Source organism: Schistocerca serialis, chromosome 7 (assembly GCF_023864345.2).
Source record: "Schistocerca serialis cubense isolate TAMUIC-IGC-003099 chromosome 7, iqSchSeri2.2, whole genome shotgun sequence".
Taxonomy (NCBI): domain Eukaryota; kingdom Metazoa; phylum Arthropoda; class Insecta; order Orthoptera; family Acrididae; genus Schistocerca; species Schistocerca serialis.
Window position 1 is genome coordinate 327839128 of NC_064644.1, and position 23919 is coordinate 327863046.

At 41.5% G+C, this 23919-nt stretch overlaps 1 protein-coding gene across 1 annotated transcript; it reads right to left on the bottom strand.

The window, feature by feature from the left end:
• Positions 1-2922: 2922 nt before the first annotated feature.
• Positions 2923-3918, bottom strand: LOC126413048 (uncharacterized). The gene has a single exon (XM_050082945.1). It carries the CDS (start codon positions 3916-3918, stop codon positions 2923-2925), a length of 996 nt encoding a protein of 331 aa, XP_049938902.1.
• Positions 3919-23919: the final 20001 nt, after the last annotated feature.

Sequence of the window (23919 nt, forward strand, 5' to 3'; positions counted from 1 at the left end):
AAGCATGTTTTTGTTCCCAACAGCGTCAAAGACAGGCTAGGCAGCGAATGTAAGAAAATGCGAGAGTACAATAAATCATTTCGCTAAAGGGCAGTTGAACTTCAGGTATCGCGATAAACAATGCGTGACGAAATTAAAAAAAATAGTTACATGAAAAGGTTTAGACCGATATTTGTGAATGAATTATCTGGCAATCGCATAGAACATCGTGTTGCAGCCTGCCGAACTATGTTGGTACGATTTCCAAATGCCGTGTCCCGCTTGCAGTGTTATTTTTTGATGAAATGCAATATATCTCTGTTCGAAGGGGAGATATTGTTCCTTGGTCTAAGGGAAAAATCCTGTTATGGGCCAGAATGGTAAAGTAAGTCGCCGCATGTTATGATACTGGGCGTGTTGTCATCACAATGCTTAATTTTTGATGGTTAGATGGATGGAAATTCTGATGTGGACATGTTATAAACGTAGTAAATACCTTAGAGCTCGAGGACTAGGGAATCATGTATGACGTGTGGTTACAGCAAATGGAACTCCACTTTGGCACTCAGATATATGAGCTCCCTGATAAACAATTTCCAGGCTGCTGTATCCATCGTGCTTAAGCCGTTACTGTCTTCCGTGGTGCACTACTATGGAATAGCCTGATTTGGAAAATTCAAGTCCTGTTTAATCATGATTACGAAAAGAAATCAATAAGAAGCACAGAAAGTAACTACCTACTGGTGGGTACTGAACTCGACTGTGATTTTTGGTGAACATAGGAATTTTTAGTTCTGTTTTGATACAGTATCATTAAGGGAGAGGAGATGGGAATTCTCAACACGAAGCCGGGAACATTCCACTGCTGGCAATTCATTATGAAAAATAATCGTGTCCCATCGGGCTCATCGCTGGTACAACACTGATGAAGAATTGAGCAAAAGTTTCGACGAAGCCTTTCGAAGCATAACTCCTAAAATACCCCATAAAATGTCAAATAGTGGAGGTGTGAGGCACCATGGTGTACATACAGATCTGCTGGCTACATAAATTTTATATAATGATGTATTTCAGTATGCACTATACTGTTTTATGTACGGTTGCGGGGACTCCTCCGAAACACCGTAGTGTACCAGATTGCAGTTTGTTGCGTATTTCTGTGGCGTTCGTACGGCCGGCCTTAGACTGATTACACGAACGTGTTACAAAGCGCAACGCTATTATTACAATGATATTAATTTCTTTAGTTAATCTAACTTCATAAAGCGTCCAGATCACTGAAAAATCCTCAAGAATTTTTCGAACGAGAACTCTGTAAGAGCCATTTTTTGCGCGTGAATCACACTTCCTTAGTGTTGTTTGCACTGTCGCTGATTTTCCCTCCAGAGCCAAGTTAACTCCTACTGAATGCCCCATTAAGGTGAAGGACAAGATGACGGATATCGGCGCACCTGAGGAAATTTTATTGTTAAAGATAAGACTGCATTCTTAAAATCATGAAATTTATTGCTTAACTTTCGTCCTTATGGCCATAACTCAGTGCTAAAATAATATGACTTTTAGATAACTATTTTTTATATGACACCATATCTACCTCAATTTTTACATTACGCCGGTGCACCTGAACATGGCTGGTAAAACATTGCATCAAGCAGGCTTAAATAATACATAGTACGATGATTAATTTTTCTGCTTTGTGCCGTTCATTTCATAATTTAATTTTCTTTGCTGTGCTAAATGATTCACATAAAGTTTAAAGATAGAACAAATCACAACAAACTATAGGAACAAAAGTTAAATCCAGTGTTGACGCTGAAAACCAGAGAAATTTGCTTACTTAAATAATTATGGGCGCTTTTCCATCCACTACACCCTGAATGACGGAATATGCAATTGCACCATACTTATCTGTGTTTTTCAAATTTATCTCACACTAAATGAACATCATTTCATGAGACAGATCTGATGATGGTCATTAAAGACCGAAACCGGGAATCTGTTAAACAGAAAAGATTGTGACCATAGACGTAAATTAAAAGAATCTTATTACAGTGTAAAGCTTTGTCACAATGAAAATACGTAAAGCAATTTGTGCAAAAGGTGATATAAGACGCACATCTGATTCAAATGATTGTTACTGTGTTTTTGTGATGTAACAAGCGACTGTGAGCGACTGGTATATGGACATGGCCTCCTGTGGAAGGTGCTTCATGTTTTTAAATACTTTAAATATGACAAACCTTTTATAATGTGTTGATTTTTATCCATATGACAACTTGGCGCGAGGTTCAACGTAAAATGAACACTTTTCACAACGAAATGATTTTTAAGGCTTCAAGTTGACAGCAAAGTCTGTCGAAACCAGTTGTTTTAAGTCAAGAAATGTCTTATGTGATATAAGCTGTTAAATGTTTTTTGGCAAGTAAATCAGATCGCACTTTCAGTACTGTCACAATGACAGAATTCAGTCAAAACTTTACCCCTTAACATAAATAAAAATTATTCCATATACTGAGATTATTGGTAAAACTATTGTTTACTTTAGTCTTTGAACTGAAAGGAATGTAATTCTTTGGAAGACTGGGCCAGGACGATTAATTTTTATTTTTTTATTTCGAGAAATATGTTACAGTCTCGCAGAAAGGAAAAGATGTGACACTCACTTTTCTTTGGAATTTCATCAGTGTAAGTTCCAGAAGCATTTGCCAATGTATAATTGTCAACAAAATGGAATAAATGATTTTCTTTACATTATTTGTTATTTGTTGTATACATGACTCATGCAATGTGAAAATCAGTGGGGTTATAAACTAAGGTAGTAAAAAGCAGCGAAATTCGGTAAAAAGTTATTTTTATTTTTTTGTCAACAGTTACACAAATAAATAACAAAGTACAAAACGTAAAGGTTTCCAGACCCTTTTCAGAAACTTAGCAACATGTGATTTAGTAATATGAGATGTAATGGCCATATCCACCATGGCCACCTCCACCACTGCCTCCATGACCTCCACCGCCACCTCCATGACCACCACCCCCATAGCCACCATGTCCACCACCCCCACCTCCATGACCACCTCCTCCATATCCACCATGGCCGCCACCACCACCTCCGTGACCACCACCACCATATCCTCCATGACCTCCACCACCACCTCCATGGCCGCCACCGCCATATCCTCCATGACCACCACCTCCATAGCCTCCATGACCGCCATGGCCGCCACCACCACCTCCATAACCTCCACCACCACCTCCATGACCACCTCCTCCATACCCGCCATGGCCGCCGCCACCACCTCCGTGACCGCCACCACCATATCCTCCATGACCTCCACCACCACCTCCATGACCGCCGCCGCCATATCCTCCATGACCACCACCTCCGTAGCCTCCATGACCACCATGGCCTCCACCACCACCTCCATGACCTCCACCACCACCTCCATGGCCGCCGCCGCCATATCCTCCATGTCCACCACCTCCGTAGCCTCCGTGACCACCGTGGCCTCCACCACCACCTCCATGGCCTCCACCACCACCTCCATGGCCGCCGCCGCCATATCCTCCATGACCACCACCTCCGTAGCCTCCATGACCACCATGGCCTCCACCACCACCTCCATGACCTCCACCACCACCTCCATGGCCGCCGCCGCCATATCCTCCATGTCCACCACCTCCGTAGCCTCCGTGACCACCGTGGCCTCCACCACCACCTCCATGGCCTCCACCACCGTGGCCGCCTCCACCACCGCCATGCCCATAATTTTCACTGAAAAATCCTCCAAAAGCGGCCGCCATCTTTTGGTCCAAGTCGATCAGCTCCAGAGCAGTGTCAGCATCTTCTGCTGCTATTTCAGCGGAGCTCTGCTGGGAGCAGATGACGTAAGAGAGCAGAAGTGTTGGCAGGAGGTACCTGAGGCACCTCATGTCTGCCATGGTTGCTGGTTGCTGGGTGAGCGCTGACTGCCGACTGCAGCTCTGTCCGCACTATTTATACTCGTGCCGCCGCCCGGTGAATGGCGTTTTCTTCCGCACACGGTAGCATTGTAGCACAGAAGCTGCACCGTGGAATGTGATCCGTTCCAAACACTTCTCCACTTCAGTCGACTGTTTTTCTCCTGGTCAATTCTGTCTGCAGCTTGACTACTTTATTTATCGGACGGAGACCCACATAATAATAATTCAACAGAACGATATCTTAAAGTCTTCTCAGAAAGTTCTTCCAACATCAAAAGCTGTGTGCATCCTACAGCTGTATCTGTGCCATCGAGGCTTTTGGGAGAGTCAAAGAACTACGTACTGCACTATTTTATCCGCTCTACGCACCCACCTAGTTTAATCAAGATCGTTTATTGACACTAGGGAACGTTCCCGTGGGAGTCTGGCGCTGTGACAGGCAAGCTGCCTCTTATGTCCACTAGGTAGCAGCGTGATAACAAACGGTACTGTTAGCATTGACACTACGCAAATTACAAACATTCGTTTATGAGAAATTTGTACAGTGATTAAAGTAGACTGAATCTGAAGTCAAAGAAAGTTACAGACATATTATAAAGATTATACAGAAGTGGAAGCTGTCAGTGTACAAGCTCTTTCATAAAGGAGCAATATCGTCTTGTAAGTAAGTAATACACTGCTTAACACTTTTCTGCTTTGCGATGTATATTTTATATTTGTAGGATTTAAAACCAGTCAAACAAAGGCTTTTAATATTTTTTAATTTTTTAGTTTCATTGTACCTATACATCGCAGGTTCTGTACGACTTCTTTGATTAAATAACCACTGTAGTATAAAGCAGGCAACATTTATTCTCATGATTTCTTATTTTTATTTCTGAAGCAATCTTATCTGGACAATTCACCCATTTGTCTGTTAGGTATTTTACTGTGACATAACTATTTTTTATTACGCTACCTAGCGTCACAAAATAACAAACCACAAACGTTGTTATCGTCAGTGTAACGTCACAACATCCTGAAATAACAGTTCAATCCGTACAGTATAGAATTTTCCACTGAACAATCTCCAAGCATACGTGCCAAATAACGTGTGGATTATTTCACACGAATCTCATATTTTCTCAGTTATCTGCATAACTTCACAGATAAAAACGAAGTTTCAGATATGATGCACACTAAATACGATACATTAATTTTCCTGGTAGCTAGGTAGTGTCAAAGATCTCCGGCCCAACAGGAACAGTAGCTAGAATATTCTAAATAATAATAATAATAATAATAATAATAATAGTAATAATAAAACATTTAATTTATACGGTGTGTGAATACCTTGAAAGTATATTAATCTAAAACACCACTTCACTCAATACCTGGGTGAAATTTAGTAATTTTACAATGTAACTGTCAAATTTATGTAGGTGATATTGTCACTTAAGGTAGTAACAAGGATTCTAAAGCCCATTATTTAGCATGAGTCTGCGATGATACAGGCGTAGCTATAATTTGTAAACTATACCTCGTCGAGTAATCAAGAGCCTCGTTAGCCAACCCCTAGGTGGGATAGACATAATTTTATAAATTATGTATTTTCCTAAAGGCAGCTACATACAGTTTCATGTTCTGGTGTACAGTTAGGCCTATGTAGTATAAAATACAAGTTAAAGGGACAATCAACATTTTAGAAAAGGAATGCCACTTTTGTGTTCTTGAGATTCGTCAGCCTTCTTCTAAGTGAGAGAAAGAGACTCTTCATGAACCATTTTTTGTGAAAGGAACCACAAATAAGATTAATGTACAACCATTCATTACCCCTCACTGTTTGTTCATGCTGCATCCTGTAGCCAACATGCACCTTCCTAACGGAGTACAACCTCATAGTACGCTTATACAAAAGGTATTGTTCAATTTCGAGGCATCTGAAGTAACGTGTTGCATTAATTTATAGTATCGATGTACCTATTGAATATGACTTAATTTTGAAAAAGATGAGGTATGTTACCTGTACGTAAAATATTCTACTTATAAATTTTATTACCAATGGCATAGTACGTATGTTTAGATATGCAGTGTGTGTCTTTGTCGTATTGGAGATCCGAAGACGACAACAAAAAACTGTTGAAACTGGTCATCAGTTCAAGTAAATATTTAAAGCGAACTTGGCTCTGAAATATTTCTTCAGATATTACAGACTACAGATCGCCCGCTGATCACAATGTCACAATGTCCTCCTCGTCAGAATGTCTGTAATAAGTTTGAATTTCTCAGGTATTGGATATGCAGTAGCGAAAGATGGGTGGCGATCGCTGGGGACAAGAAAACGAAAGAGAACAATAAGAGTGGAAGATTGATAGAGAAGCGGACGTTATTATACTGCCGAGGAGTGATTAGTGACTTTTTTGGATGCATGAGTATCCGGAGGCAGGGCGAACAGTAACAGAGTTAATCAGTACATTTGGAGATGGCTTTGACAGGGTCCCAGGTCGTAAAGAAGCGCAGCATCAGTGGCATAAGCATGATTTTGTTTCCAGCAGTGTCAAAGACAGGCCTCGCAGCGGGCGTAAGAAATCGGAGAGGGAACGCGCGCCGCTGTAGCTCAATTAACTGAACAGCCTACAATGAAATTCTTCCGCAAAAGGCCAGTTGGACCTCAACTACCGTGCTCGACAATGCATGATCAAATTAAAACAGATCTGAACATGAAAAGCTTTAGTCCGACGATGTTTGTGAATGACTTATCTGACAACGACATACAGCATCGGGTTGCAGCCCTTGTAACTTCGTTAGTACACATTCCAAATATCATGTTTCGCTCACCTTGTTTTTGATTAAATGCGATATATTGCTGTTCGAAGGAGAAATATTATTTATGGTGTAAGGGAAATTCCTATTATATGCCAGAGTGGTAAAGTAAAGTTGACTCCACCTGTACGTGTGCAAGCTTATTAATGCTGTCACTCTCAGACATTACGTAATTGAAGTTTATGTGCGGATCAGTGCAATTTAACATTTCCGAGAAATACTCTTTCCATCTTTCTAGGATATCTTCCAGCTTCGTTAGCATATTATAATTTTTATCTTTTATGAACAGGTTTTCACTCTGATAACATTTCTTACTATTCTTTGTATACTGAAACAACTTCTTTGAGTTTCCATTGCTGCTTTCCACTTCTATAGATTCTAGTACTCCCGTTAGATACTTCCTTTTCTCTGTTCTCTTCTAACCACCTTGAAGGTCTCTCTCCTGTCCTCACTCTCCTTATTATGCAGCCACAGCATCCTGACCTCTTTCCTCCTTTCTACTGCTCTCTGACACTTTTCGTTGAACCATTTCTGTTTCTTCGTTTTCTTTTTCATGTCCAGTATTTTTTCTGCTGCATCTGTTACTACAGTCTTTATTCTTTCCCAAGCCTTCTCTACACTATTTTCCTCCTCGGCTTCTTGCAATACTGTAAATCGGTTATTTATTTCAATCGCATTGAAACTGACCAGCATTCTAAATTCAGAAAAGTTTTCCAGTTTAAATACCTTGGATCACGTTTCAACAGTAAAAATATCATAACAATGGATATAAATGAAAATATCATAACAATGGATATAAATGAGAGAATAGCCACAGGGTCAAGATGTCTGTACTCACCAAGCAATCCACTAAAAAGTAAAGCTTTGTCAATCACCACAAAGATGAAGACATACAACATTATCATCTGCCCCACAGTACTGTACGGTTCAGAAAGCTGGACACTTACAAAGAATAAAAGAGAAAAACTGAATATTTTCGAATGAAAAGTAATGAGAAAAATCTGGGGACCTGTGTTGGAGAATGGTGTATGGAGAATTCGAAAGAACAATGAAATTTATCAGTTAATGAAGCAACCCACTATCATCCAGAAATTAAAAAGTAGGAGACTGCAATGGGCTGGACATGTGGCTAGAATGGAAAACAACAGAATCACCACAAAAACACTTGAAGGAACTCTCCAGGCAACAAGACCATTGGGCCGACCCCGTACAAGGTGGAAAGATGACATAGAGAAGGACATCGCAGCATTAGGAATTTGCATAGGGTGGAGAGAACCTGTGAGAGATAGAAGGCGGCGGAAGCAGATCGTTGATGCAGCGCGTGCTCTACAGGGCCTGTGATCGCTGAGAGGAGAGAGAGTGGTAAAGCAAATCGCCTTATATAGTGATATGGGGCGCGATGCCGTCACGATGCTTGTTTTGACCTTATTTTTTCGATGGGTACCTGGATGGAAATTCTAATTTGGGCTTGTTATAAACGTGGTCAGAGCTCGATGGCTAGGGAATCATGTAAGATGTGTGGTTACAGCAGGACGTAACTGCATCACACTTTGCCTTTAGGTGTGTGAGTTCCATGGTTAACAGCTTCGAGGCTGCTGTATTCTACATGGTTTAGCCACTACTGTGTCACGTGCTGCTACTATTGTGTAAGTGCTGCACTACTCTGGAATATTCTGCTTGGGATAATTCAAATATTATCGTATGATGTTTATTTAAAAAATCAGCAAGAGCGCAGAAAGTAGCTACCTACAGGTGGATACAGAAGTGCGTTGTGATTTTAGGAGAATATAGGAATATTGACGCGCTTTGTGACGCAGTAATGTTGGTGATGGTGGGGAGGGGATATGATCACCACGAAGCCGGGACCTTTCAACGAGAAGCAACTCACAACGGGATATAATCATGTCCCATGCGGTTCATCGTTCCTACAAGACTAATGAAAAATTGCGCAAACGTTTCGATGAAGCCGTTAGATGCAGAAATCTTGAGATACTCCATAAGATGTCAAGGAGTAGTCGTGTAAGGCACGATGGAACACCTACAGACTCTATGAATACAGAATTTTTATTTAATGATGTACTTCAACGTGCAGTATACTGTTTTGACATGCGATTAGGAGAAGCTTAGAAAAACTGTGGTGTTTTCTATTGCAGTTTATTGCGCATTTATGTGGCACTGTTATCATCTTGAGTCGTCCTCTCATGGGACATGAAAATGCACGTGGCCGAGGCGTTAGCGATGTCACAGTGTGGAATTCCACGTTCCACTAAAATGCGGAGATGAAATAAAGACTCTAGCATGTCAGATTTTTGCCTCGTGGAGAGGAAAGTGGCCAATGAGATGCGACGTAGATTTACGTCGAAACAGAATAGAGGAGTCGTCATATTGTATAGCGCTAATAATCGTACTTGGTGGATTTTTTTCTTTTTCGCGGATTACATGTTATACTGATGTTTCAAAACATCAGCAAATTTAGGATCTCTTGAAGACGCATAGTTTTAGCTGCGATTTGTTATAATAAAATAACAGGAAACGACATATCGATGGTTAAAAGCTTTCTGTAGCTGATGTTTTGTTGATGTTTTAAGTTTTATAACTAGTGTGCTACGAAAGTATGCCGTCTCAGTGCTAAGGCACAATGATGATCTATCAAAATCTCGACTTTTTGGGCAATTTGCATGTTAAATATCAAATAATGACATTTGTAGATACAGTCTCTACACAGTGTGTTCCATATACGAAGCCCCAGTTTGTATGTCGAATCTGTAGCACAGTTGATAGCCTCGCGAGATCATGAGTTGTGTGCAGAAGGGTAGAATATTCGCGTCCACATCTTCTTGAAAATTTTTTTCACATCTTTTGTTTTCTAAAAGATTCTGGGTCTTTCTTATTCGTTTATCAGAAGTGTTATCTCAATGGTCGATGCTATTTATTATGAATAATGTGTCTGTTCTTGCTGCAGAGGCCAACATCTGGAATGCTTCCCCCGTGTCCAGAAACCTTAGCATGACTGTCAGTCTGTGTGAAAGTAAATAAAGGTTACATAATTGAAATTTTTGTTAGCATCTCAATCTGTCTATCAATATAGTTCTTTAAATTCTAATGATTGCACTACATTCCAAATGCATACATATTTTTGGTGTCTGATTTTTACACACTCTACGTCTCACTTCAGACAATAGTGCGTACTGTAAATAAACGCAGTCATCCAAAAACTTTTCTTTGAAGTCTGCGTCAATATATAGATAACATTACTTCTTTTTTGTACGAAAAGACGCTCTTCGTCTGCGTCAGTTTGCTCATAAGGTCATCAGTACTTCGGTTATGTTACGTTGTCCTGATACATAGACAATACTATTATTTTACTTCTTACGTTTTTTCTCCTCGTATAAAAATACCGACATTTCAAGTTTTTAGTTTATCATTAACCCAAATTCGATGCAATACACTATCCCATTCCCATTTTACAGTTATTTCAAGCCGTCCTTACTTTCGGTTAGGAGGACATTGTTATCTGCGAAACTGATGTATGTTTCCCTATAAAATTATCCCAGTTACCCAATTTGTTCACCTGAAGCATTCTGACAGATTAAAAAACTGTTCTGACTAGGGAATCGAACGAATACTTTCACGTTTCACACACAATAGTGTTATAAAACTAACCTATCGAACATACGATTCAACACTCATCCTTAATCTCTCATCACCTGTTTCACAATTTCCTTCGGTTGCTGAATTATTCCTCGAAAAAAATTCCTGTACAAAAAAAAAGTGTTCATTTAGCTGCTTACTTTTTGCAGTTGTGGTGACAATATTTGAAGTAATATATCTTTCGAGCCGACCGCTTTGGCCGACCGTTTCTAGGCGCTTCAGTTTGGAACCGCGCAACCGCTACGGTCGCAGGTTCGAATCCTGCCTCGGGGATGGATGTGTGTGATGTCCTTAGGTTAGTTAGGTTTAAGTAGTTCTACGTTCTAGCGGAGTGATGACCTCAGATGTCATAGTGCTCAGAGCCATTTGAGCCACATCTTTCGTCAGCGCCGTATACCTTCTTCTTGTCTTCGAGAGACCAACCAAGACTGTGCAAGTAATGTGCAAAAGGTGCAATAGGTTAACGTTGTGTTTAAAAATGAGGGCTCACTGCACGAGGCAAGAGGTTCACTGTAAACTTCAGTAGTTGAACTTACGTCAGAGACGTTTTTAACAAATTTCGCATATTAACCACAGAAACGTTCCTTAGTAGTGTGCGAAATTATAGACTAACATTTCCGAATTATGCTCCAATTGTTCCTTCTGAGCCTATTAACAGGTTTACTGTTATACAGTTTCTGTATTTTTGTCACTACTCCGAAATATATGTTTACGAAAAAAAAAAGAAAATCCCAGAAAGCTACTGCCTACAGGTAGGTGCAGAGCTACATTGTGATTTTTGCCGAATGTTGAATTTTGTAGGTGTTTTTGATACACTAACAAATTTCAGTGAAATACAGGAAACTGCTTACTAATAGCTACAGAACTGCATTACGGGTTTGGGCGAAAACTGTGTTTTCGAGATCATTTTTGACACATTAAAAAGTTGTTGTGATACACATAAATGTTTTTAGCTGTACATCGATCAAAATAGTTCTGAATATTGTGAACCGTGGTATAACCGTTTTTGTTTAAGTCGCTGAACTAAACGAAATGTGTATCAATGGAAGACAGGCCAGGGACAGTTAATTTAACTTATTGCCTTTCCAGAAATATGTCTTAGTCCCACAAAAGAGAAGTGATGTGACACTGCCTTTTCTTGGCCATTTCATCAGTGTAATTTGTAGAATCGTTTGCCAACGCATAATTTGAAACAAGATGGCAAATTATTTTCTTTTCACTGTTCATTGCACGCAGGACTGATGAAAAGTGAAAATGAGGAGGGTTATAAACTTGGCAATAAAAGGTAGCAAATTGCACTAGAAAATTATTTTTATTTTTTTTGTCAACAGATACACAAATAAACAATAATGTACAAAATGTAAAGGTTTTCAAATCCTTTTCAGAAACTTAACAACAGGTGGTTTAGTAGTAGGAGATGTAGTGGCCATAACCACCATGGCCGCCGCCACCGCCACCTCCATGGCCGCCACCACCATGGCCTCCACCACCACCTCCATGACCGCCGCCACCGCCTCCATGACCGCCATGGCCGCCGCCGCCACCACCTCCATGTCCGCCACCACCGTATCCTCCATGTCCACCACCACCACCTCCATGACCACCTCCTCCGTAGCCACCATGTCCACCACCACCACCTCCATGGCCACCACCACCGTATCCTCCATGTCCACCACCACCACCTCCATGTCCACCACCACCATATCCTCCATGTCCACCACCACCACCTCCATGGCCACCTCCTCCATAACCACCATGTCCACCACCACCTCCTCCATGGCCACCTCCTCCATAACCACCATGTCCACCGCCACCACCTCCATGACCACCTCCTCCATATCCACCATGGCCGCCGCCACCACCTCCGTGACCACCTCCACCATATCCTCCGTGACCTCCGCCACCACCTCCATGGCCGCCACCACCATGTCCTCCATGACCACCGCCATGTCCGCCGCCACCACCTCCGTGGCCGCCGCCGCCGCCTCCATGGCCACCGCCTCCATAGCCTCCATGACCACCACCGCCACCTCCGTGGCCACCGCCTCCATAGCCTCCATGACCACCGCCACCACCTCCGTGGCCACCGCCTCCATAGCCTCCATGACCACCGCCGCCGCCTCCATGGCCGCCACCGCCGCCTCCGTGGCCGCCACCTCCGTAACCTCCATGGCCTCCACCACCACCTCCGTGACCACCACCGCCATGACCACCTCCACCGCCACCGTGGCCATAGTTTTCACTGAAAAATCCTCCAAAAGCGGCCGCCATCTTTTGGTCCAAGTCGATCAGCTCCAGAGCAGTGTCAGCATCTTCCGCTGCGATTTCAGCGGAGCTCTGCTGGGAGCAGATGACGTAAGAGAGCAGAAGTGTTGGCAGGAGGTACCTGAGGCACCTCATGTCTGCCATGGTTGCTGGTTGCTGGGTGGCCGCTGACTGCCGACCGGAGCTCTGACCGCACTATTTATACCCGTACCGCTGTCCGGTGAATGGCGTTTTCTTCCGCACACGATAGCATTGTAACACAGAAGCTGCGACCGTGTAATGCGATCCGTTCCAAACACTTCTCCACTTGAGTAGACTGTCTTTCTCCCTGCCAAGTAGAAGTTTTTATCTTCTGTCCATCACAGCAAAGTAACTCAAAGGTGCTTCGTTTACGTAATAAATTCCCGCGGTCGCAGTGTAGTTTGCATACGTTAATGAGTTTGTATGTTACTGCGCCACAGATACACAAGTTTGTAATTTTTATTTTAGAGGTAATGGATACACAGGAGATAGATATAAAACGTCTTCTGTCATAAAGTGTCTAATTTAATGCGGTGTACAAAACAGATGTTGTGGAACTTGGATCCTTCTTCAGAAGTAATTTGCTTTTTTTGCTGGCTCAAACGTGAATCGAGCAAGTGTGTGCTTGGAACGGTACAGATCATACGAATTAAACATTTTGCATTTTTACATTTGTTCGGTCCGAATGAACACAATGTCGTTATGTTCATAAAGTCACAAACGACTAAACACTGACGTCGCTCAGTTAAATAAGTGTGCCTTATAAAATTTAGTTATGTGGCTAGCACCAGCATTACAGTAACAATGAGAAACCTGTGGTAGATTGTGTTATACAACATGTATTTACGTTTCTCTTATTTCAACAAAGATTATAGTTGACGAAAATGCAAATTCAATATAGGGACGCAGATTGTATAATTTTGTGAGCATGGACTTATTAGACCTTTTCGAGAAACTTTCTAGAAAAATGTATTGTATTCAACGCAACAGCTAAAATTTCTGTTACAGAACGTTGAGTTATACGCTACTCTTTATACAGGAATATTCGGAAGTCAAGCGACACAATTTATTTATCCGTGAGACTCAATCGTAGTTTGCGACACCAAATCGTTTGATGTACTAAACGTTTCTCCTCTGATAAGCCCACGTAATAAAATTATCAGATCTATTAGCAACACAATACACCGTTTCTTTACAATGACATACCGACGTCACTTCGAATCCTGTCTTGCAAAATTAATTAAACTTACTTTTCAGAGTGGAAATAGTATTCCTGAAAGCCAAAAAAGGTAAAGTAAGAATATGAAGAATGGCATTGGCCTGGCAGACCAACGATTTTCCTGCCAGCTATACTTCAGTTTTTACCATGACCTTTCTTATCTCAAACGGCAAATTTCCAATGCAAGTTTTGCTGTTTGCAGTTCTTAACAGCGGTGAATTACACAAATTATTCCGGTTATTCCCGTCTTAAGATCTGCACACAGACTTAAACTCAGATTCGATAATTATCTGAGGATTTTAGGTTCCTGGAGGATGACGGGGTGCCAGATATCCACTTTAATTTTCATTTAAACAATTACCGAACATAACTGCAGCATTCAGTCTTTAGTAGTGTTTGCGATCTGCTACTACTTCTAGAATTTCCTGCTAGAAACCCGATGTAGTGGCATTTCCAAGAGTGAAACTGTAATCAGAGTTCTTACAGAAAAAGTCGTCGCGGTTAGCTGAGTGTAGAGAAAGAAGAGAGTAGACTTACGTGCTAGAAAGTAATTTCTATTTCTCAAGAGAAAACGTTTGCAGAACTATTGTAGCTTTTCTATTTGATTATCCTGAATTACGCTTTTAACAGTGACTATAAAATGTCGATGTACCAATTTCTAATTCAGCATCACTTACATGAAATAATAATCTTCTTCTTCTACCTCATGCTTTAGGCTTTGCTCGGTCTATTGTTGGTTTATCTGGTTCTTTCATCTTTATACTGGTCTCAATGCGTCTTTTATCTTGCAGAAAATACTAGCAAAACTATAGTGGTAATCTTGACTCCCCCATTCACAACGGGTCAATATCCATGTTTGCCTTTTTTCTTTAGCCTTTCGTTTGTATCAAATATTCTCAATTCCTTCCTAATATCCATATTTCTTACATAATCGAACATTGAGTAAGCTGCTATGTTCCTGAGGAATTTCATTTCGTTGTCATTAATCTTACTTTATCTTTTCTTATCGCTCAAGATTCACTCCCAACAGCAACGTTGCCACCTACGTAACTTTATAAAATTTTGGCTAAGTTTCTGTTCATATTTTATTTTGGAGCGATCTTCTAATGGTATCGTTAGGTAGTTGAACTTCTAAGTTTTGTCTTTTTAATCTAAATGTCCTCTATACTTCAGTAGGATCCCCAAAAAGTTGGATCTATCTACTTACTCTATGATTTTATTTCTCGATTGCTCTTTTTGCCCACACTGAGTTTCCTCACAGAAGTCCATGGCTTCTGTTTCATGTATTGAAACTTGTTATATATCTGGCGTATTTTGTGGAGTACACAGGTAGATCTCTGTAGTCCATCTTCACTGTTCGACGTTAAAATTTGATCATTAGCAAATAGTATCATCGTTGAACAATCTTTTTGCTTAAAATGATATGTGTAATTCTGCATATTCATTTTCCGTTAGGCTACAGTTTCATTGATGTGCATATTAAAGAGTAGTGGCGAAAGGCTGCAATCTTGTCGAGTTCCTACGTTAATATCCCCTGTTATTTTCTCATTAGTCCTAATTATTTGGATTCTTGTATTATCATATATTTTCTGAATTACCTGTATAAGATATATTGGCTTCTCTCTTCTTCTGAGTACCTCCCATAACACTTGTCTATTTACTTTATCAAAGGCCTATGTATTATCTATGTGAAGCGTGTGCGCTTCTTAATTGTATTCCTTGAGCTTTTTTTAAATTATTTGTTGCAGTACAAATGTACTATCTATACAATGTCTTCCTTTTAAGAAATGAATTTTTAATTGGGTTCGTAACACACTGCCTGGCCAATAAGTGAAACAGCCAGGAGACATGGATGGATGTCAGCGTAACTTTATGCATTTTTTGAGACTGGTAGAACGTCCGGAAAAGTGTATTCGTGTTTAGCGATCTTATCAAACCTCGTAGGACATACAAGGAGAAAGTTGGTGATTTCGCGAGAAGATTCAGCCCCAGCGAGAAACGCCATTGTTTTACTGATGTCCCCACCAAATTCTGTATCATGTCCCCGCGACGCACTTACCCTGTTTCTCGATGATACAAAACGTGGTGCCCTACTTGAACTTTCTCGATGTACTCGATTACTCCTATCTGGTAAGGATCCCACACCGCGCAGCAATACTCCAAAAGAGAACGGACAAGTGTAGTGTAGGCAGTCTCTTTACTAGGTCTGTTGCATTTTCTAAGTGTTCTGACAATGAAACGCAGTCTTTGGTTTGCCTTCCCCACAACATTTTCTGTGTGTTCTTTCCAGTTTACGTTGTTCGTAGTTGTAATTTCTAGGTATTTATGCGAATTTACGGACTTTAGATATGACTGATTTATTCCCTTCAGCACTCATGTTGACGACCTCTCACTTTTCATTATTTGTGGTGAATTGCTAATTTCCGCACTATACAGCTATCTTACCTAAATTATTTTACTATTTGTTTTGATCTTCTGGTGACTTTACCAGACGAGAAACGGAAACATCATTTGCAAACAACGTACTACGGCTGCTCAGATTGTTTCCTAAATCGTTTATATAGGTAAGGAACAGCAGAGGGCCTATAACAATATCTTGGGGAACACCATAAATCACTTTCGTTTTACTTCATGACTTTCCGTCAATTACTACGAACTGTGACCTCTCTGAAAGGAAAACACGAATCCACTCGTACAGCCGAAATTCCATTAGCATGCAATTTCACGAGAAACCACTTGTGTGGTACAGTGTGAAAACCCTTCAAGCAATAGCACACAACACGCCGTGTGAGTAAAGAGTTAGTTGTGTTTCACAAAAATGATGTTTTCTAAATCCTTGTTGACTGTGTGTCTATAGACCGATCTCTTAGAGGTCATTCATAATGTTCGAATGCAATATATGTTCCAAAATACTGCTGCATATTGACATTAATGATATGGGACTGCAATTTAGTGGATCACTCCAACTACCTTTCTTGAATATTGATGGAACCTGTGCAACTTTCCAGTCTTTGGGTACGGATCTCTCCTCGAGCGAGCGGTTGTGTATGATTGTTAAGTATGGATCTAATGCATCAGCATACTCTGAAAGTAACCTAACTGGAATATAATCTGGAGCGGAAGTCTCGATTTTATTAGGTGATTTAATCTGCTTCCTGCTCAGAGGATACCTACTTCTAAGTTACTGATATAAAGAATGGCTATGAACAGTACATGGAACGGATCGTCATCAAGCAATCGAAACACAGTGGGAAAGTGTCGCGTACTGAGACTATGCGCTGTTAGAAAATGCATCTACTGAGTTGTCCCCAAGTTTTACAAATGAATAAGTTCCTAACTCCATCTCGGAAAGTTTGTCTAGGCCCTAAAATTATTCCTTATCTGCGACGGAAAACTCTGCTTAGCTCGGTAATGTGAAATATATCACTGCGTAGCTAATTGCCTTAGTATTTATTTTCGGCTGCATTGTCGAAAGAGAATTTGGCTACCTTTCCTATCATTCAGCTAGCTGTCCACGCAATTAGCGCAAGACGTAATAGTGCACTAATGTTACGACTTAGTCAAACTGTGTGGATGAAAATGTTTGGAAATTAATGAAAACGTTGCTTTAAATTGATATAGTATTAAGATGATTGTTATGATACGAAAGTGAATCTTACTTCCACAAAACTACGACCTTTCTTTGCATTATTAGAAACAATGCACACTGATTCAGACAAACAGAACCAAAGTTGCGAAATTTATTCTATGCTTTCCTGCAAAATGCTTTCAACTGAAAGAGGAGTGCTACGAATAATAATTAAGATTCTGAAGGCATGGCCTATAATTCGCCCTGGGTACCAAAACGCAGATATTGTTAAACAAAATCGAATCTTTACACTACAATAATTACAAATTAGAAATTTGTGGTAAGTTCCTATGAGACCAAACTGCTGAGGTCATCGGTCTCTAGGCTTACGCACTACTTAATCTAACGTACCCAAAGGACAAAACACACACACACACACACACACACACACACACACACACACACACATGTGCATGTGTGTGTGTGAGGCAACACACAACTAATTAAAGCGAGGAGGACCGCCAATGATCCCTTCATTGAATACGCGCACCAACTCTTATGGGAATCGGAGAAATGTCGTGAGTATGGAAAACAATGGGCAACGGGGCACCACATCAGTAGTGTGAATAAGTTTAGATTTTATGTCTGATGGGAGGCGATCTTGGCTAGCCGGCGCGGTTTTGTTGGCCACTTTGAGCGTATTGTGTAGAGGTCAGCGCATCTGCCTCGTAAGCAGGAGACTCGGGTTCGTATCCAGGTCCGACACAAATTTTCAACTTTTCCCATTGATATAAATCAGTGTCCACTTGTAGTTAATGTCTTTAATCGATCTGTGTCTTGATCCAAACTAAACTGACATACCTCATGATATATAAACCTTTCAGTGTCTGCTACCACTTGAATTTATTACCAAGTTGTAGTATAACAGTTTAATACTGTTTACTGCAATCAGTTTGTCGTCGCATTTTAATCATACACTGGGGGTGAAGCTCTAAGTCTTGAAGTGCGTATTGTGTGTCTTTTCGAAGTTTACTCACAGAATTGACCGTTAATTAATGTGTGTGTAAACTTTACTAATACACTACCGGCGATTGAAATTGCTACACCACGAAAATGACGTGCTACAGACGCCAAATTTAACCGACAGAAAGAAGATGCTGTGATATGCAAATGATTAGCTTTTCAGAGCATTCACACAAGGTTGGCGCCGGTGGCGACACCTACAACGTGCTGACATGAGGAAAGTTTCCAACCGATTTCTCATACACAAACAGCAGTTGGCCGGCGTTGCCTGGTGAAACGTTGTTGTGATGCCTTGTGTAAGGAGGAGAAATGCGTACCATTACGTTTCCGACTTTGATAAAGGTCGGATTGTAACCTATGGCGTTTGCGGTTAATCGTATCGCGACATTGCTGCTCGCGTTGGTCGAGATCCAATGACTGTTAACAGAATATGGAATCGGTGGGTTCAGGAGGGTAATACGGAACGCCGTGCTGGATCTCAAAGGCCTGGTATCACTAGCAGTCGAGATGACAGGCATCTTATCCGCATGGCTGTAACGGATCGTGCAGCCAAGTCTCGATCCTGAGTCAACAGATGGGGACGTCTGCAAGGCAAGAACCATCTGCACGAACAGTTCGACGACGTTTGCAGCAGCATGGGCTATCAGCTCGGAGACCATAACTGCGGTTACCCTTGACGCTGCATCACAGGCAGGAGCGCCTGCGATGGTGTACTCAACGACGAACCTGGGTGCAGGAATGGCAATACGTCATTTTTTCGGATGAATCCAGGTTCTGTTTACAACATCATGATGGTCGCATCCGTGTTTGGCGACATCGCGTTGAACGCACATTGGAAGCGTGTATTCGTCATCGCCATACTGGCGTATCATCCGGCGTGATGGTATGGGGTGCCATTGGTTACACGTCTCGGTCACCTCTTGTTCGCATTGATGGCACTTTGAACAGCAGACGTTCCATTTCAGATGTGTTACGACCCGTGGCTCTACCCTTCGTTCGATCCCTGCGAAACTCTACATTTCAGCAGGATAATGCACGACCGCATGTTACAGGTCCTGTCCGGGCCTTTCTGGATACAGAAAATGTTCGACTGCTGCCCTGGCCAACACATTCTAAAGATCTCTCACCAATTGAAAACGTCTGGTCAATGGTGGCCGAGCAACTGGCTCGTCACAATACGCCGGTCACTACTCTTGATGAACTGTGGTATCGTGTTGAAGCTGCATGGGCAGCTGTAGCTGTACACGCCATCCAAGCTCTGTTTGACTCAATTCCCAGGCGTATCAAGGCTGTTATTACGGCCAGAGGTGGTTGTTCTGGGTACTGATTTCTCAGGATCTATACACCCAAATTGCGTGAAAATGTAATCACATGTCAGTTCTAGTGTAATATATTTGTCCAATATACCCGTTTATCATGTGCAATTCTTCCTGGTGTAGCAATTTTAATGGCCAGTAGTGCAATTGTCTCAAAATTATACATGATTTATTTTTTATTTTTGCTATGTTTGTATCGTCTACAGACAAAAGACCAGTAGCAGTCCCAATACTGAATCATGTGGAACATCAGTACCGATTTGTCCTCGTTCAGATTAAAAGCAAACACAATAAGGCGAAAAGTAAAAAGAATGACGAAGTTAGAACTTAGAAGCACGAGGCCAAGCTATGAGATCTGAAATTCACAGGGAGTACTGATGTACCGCTAAGGAGCCAGAGTGTAAATTCTTGTCTCACACCTGGGAAACTGATACTGCATAAATGATGATGGAAGTGATGGCGTTTAGTTTACGTCCGTTCAGTTTTGGACTGTTATGGCAAGTGGTGACCTACTTACAGACGCTTTAACTAAGCACAATGAAAGTAAGTCATTTGTAGTGTCTAGCATAATTTTTTTAGTGCTACAGCGAGACAGCTGGGCCAATAAAATATCAGGCGGGTAGCAGTGGTAAAATAAGAATCTATTTAACGGGGCGGAGGCTGAAACGAATCAGATCTAGCTCTTCGCGCCCAGTGACTCGAACCAACACAGCAGAGCTGGCAGTACAAAAAGCTACATAACGGACGGACGGACGGCGGTGAAACATCTGGAGTCTGGTGTGGTCGGTGGACCGCGGCATGCAGCAGCGACCACGGCGCGTTTGGCAACTGGCGCAAGAAGGGGAGCGTTGCCGTAACAGCCTGGAGAGCAGCGTAAATCAGGCGGCGGTGGGGCGCCGGGCTCTGACGACACCAGCGCCTCTGACGATGAAGTGTGGGTGCGAAACTTCCGCACTGCGTTCTACTACGAATACAGGGAGGATGGCGCTAAGGGATGTAAGCGTTTCCATCAAATATCGGCGGCGGATGAGAAATACGATCGACTGTTATTCGCCATTTATTTAACTAACACCCTTAAAGAAGTTTTCTCTGCGAAGTTGGTGGCGATATTTTGGGAGAGGAAAACGTTCTCCACCATAACATTGCCAAACTGGGCTGCAGTCGTTTTTACGAAATGTAGCCGGTATGCACGCGGCAGCATGCTTACCAACATGTTCCAAAATGCTGTGCATGAAAAGTGCTTATATTCGGGTTCTGTTTGTTGATGGAAAGGAAGGGTCAAGTGTTTTGGGTAGCTCTTGGGCTGGGTCCATTTGTATACCCAGCAGAAGGATAGTCTTAGTGTCACTATCCTACACTACAGGCTCAAAGTATGAATACGCTCTTACCCCTGCTTACACAAATCAAGAAAGTCGTTTGATGTTTTTGCATTTTATGTGGTCTACATTTTAGTATTTAATTGTGTGACACGAGTAATCCCATCCAGAATATATTGGAATAACCAAATACATTTTTTAAATTATCAGTTGTACTACTTACTGTTTGTAATTTTTCGATGTATCTCCTTTACGGTTCCGATGGCGGCAATTTAGATTTTCAGAAACCGGTCATCATAAATAAATTTATAATTAGCGCAATCTTGTCTGTTGAAGATTTACTTTTATATTTCATATTAGTCTAGGTCCCCTCCCGTACTTGACTGATCACGAAACCTCCTTCCTGGGTTGACTGCACTTGCTGAGGAGTCTTCCAATGAACCTCCGCGTGGCATCTGCCTTTCTTACGCTTAGATTTACGTGGTCGCTCCAAATTAAATCGCTTCTTACTCATAATCCCAGATACACTGCTGACCAATAAAACAGTAGCACCGTGAATGCAGCATGCAACAAACGTCAAACGTGCATGAAGCGTTCTACATGCTCGGATATTCAGGCGATAGAACTTTCAGCATGACAACACCAAATAGGAAGTAGCGCCGTCTTCTTTCTCTGCATAGGGAAAGACAACACAACAGATTTTTCATTCAGAAACGACGTCTGAATGTTGGTTGTTCCTGATAAATCTGTGTCAAACATCATGTATGAAAGAAAAATGTCTACCAGTATGTGTCAGAATTCGAGTGTCAGGATGGAGGCCTATCAACACCGCGGCTTATCACTGGGCGAGACTAATGCTCGAGTTAGTTGCGATACCGAGACTGTGATGCGAATATGAGATTCGTGGACCCAGATGAGCCATACTTAATGGCATACGGGATATCAAAAACTCCTCGCAACTAGTGGTTAAGAGGACATGCGTATTGATCGTTTTTCCTTGCAGGATCACACAGCATCGTCGTGTACCTTGCTCCAGCAATGAGATTCTTTGCAGTAATACATGTATACTCAAGGACATTTATTTATTTGCGATATTGCGATTTTCTTTTAGTCTGGTACCTATATACAAGAACAGACCAAATGTTGATCATGATGTAGTATATATGAACATTATTCGTAATATTTTAACAGAATTACAGATGAGTCAGCAGAACAAAGAATTATCGTGTATAAGGAAAAAAATACATAAAATGTCTACTAAGTACATAATTTTAATAATCAACATACTACCGTTTGGCTATCTCGCGCTCGTATTATGTTCACCCGGAATCCAGAAGGCACATGCTACTGGCCTACTGCAGTATGGTACAGTGCACAAATTCTAGACTGCACTATACTGTACAGTACTACACTAGATAGCACTACACTACAGAACACTCTTGTTCTTGGTATTGGAACGGAAGCTGAATTCTTCATTTGTCTGGGTAGTTAGCCCATGGTGCACCCCACAACTCAGGATGTACAGGGGCTGCACCCAAAGTTGAAGAGATTGGGAAATGACTGTCAGGGTCTCAGGAAATCCTTCCTGGTCGTCCCCGACGCTCATCTCCTGGCTGCCTGGCTGCCTCTAGAACATTGTTGTCGGTGGATGTTCTTCCGTTTTGCATCTCACTGTCACGCCTCTTCTGGGTTGTTTCTAGGCCATGCAGACTTACAGCTCGTAAGCTGATAGTTTGCCTTGTGCCAAAACTCCTCATTCCTTGTTAATGTTATACCCAAGGACGTTGCTATCCTTCCCTGTAACACCTTCTGTAAAAACATAATCCCTGACGATGTGATCTGGGGTGCCGATTGCTCCACATATTCAAGTACGCGTGGTATGTTGTGGAATTTTAAGTAAGTAGCTGAGATATGGGCCACGTCCTCACAGGTAGTGAATAGCTCCCTTGGTAAGAAAGAAGTAGGAGACTGAAGAACTTAAAAAAAGCAGCCAATCAGTTGCAAAATAATGGTTTATTTACCCTTGAACTAGGTTTAGATATTTCTAAAAATATCTTCTTCAGAAGGAGTGGGCCCTAAAAATGCATATATCCAGTTACAAAAATTATGTTTACAAACATAACAAACTATTAACAGAAAAATATTTGTGAGGTAAGCTTACTCACTCGTTACATTACATCTTGCGCATAATTTACCATAATCAACGACAGACATATTGTTATTTACCAGCGTCTTACGAATTCTTTTGTTATTTGCAGGCCATGCGAAAAGTTGTGGAAACATTTGGGGATTCAAACACAACAATACTTTATCGGGAAAGCGTCAATGCCTGAAAAGGATTTTGTCAACATTCCTTCACCTAATTCTGCTCTCGTGGACGATATTTTCCGTTCTTGGTCATCCTCACACGCTTCTATGCCTTCATTGCCGCTGGAAGAACTTCCATGTTTTAGACCTACCCCCCGCCCCCCTCCCCTGTGCGTTATTCAACTTCTTGGGAGGTCCTCTGAGAAACAGCAATTTTCCAGTTTTACCTCACTAGCTAGCTTACAATGCATTTTAAGCAAAAATATACCTGTATCTTCTTCGAAGAGTGTTAAATTTCCTGCAAATTTCATATGTAAGATACTGGAAAATTCGGAACTGATTCTGAGATACGAGGCTGTGAAAATCTGCAAGAATATCAAGAAATCGCAAAAAGTTAGATGTGTTAGTAGTTTCGCCTTAATAACCTTTTTTTTAGTTTAGTTTTGTGCAGAATGCATAACAACCATTATTGCAGAAGATTTAATTTTCCTC

Bases quoted from the DNA above. Each gene is read 5' to 3' on its own strand.
- LOC126413048 (XM_050082945.1), bottom strand. From the start codon at position 3,918: ATGGCAGACATGAGGTGCCTCAGGTACCTCCTGCCAACACTTCTGCTC.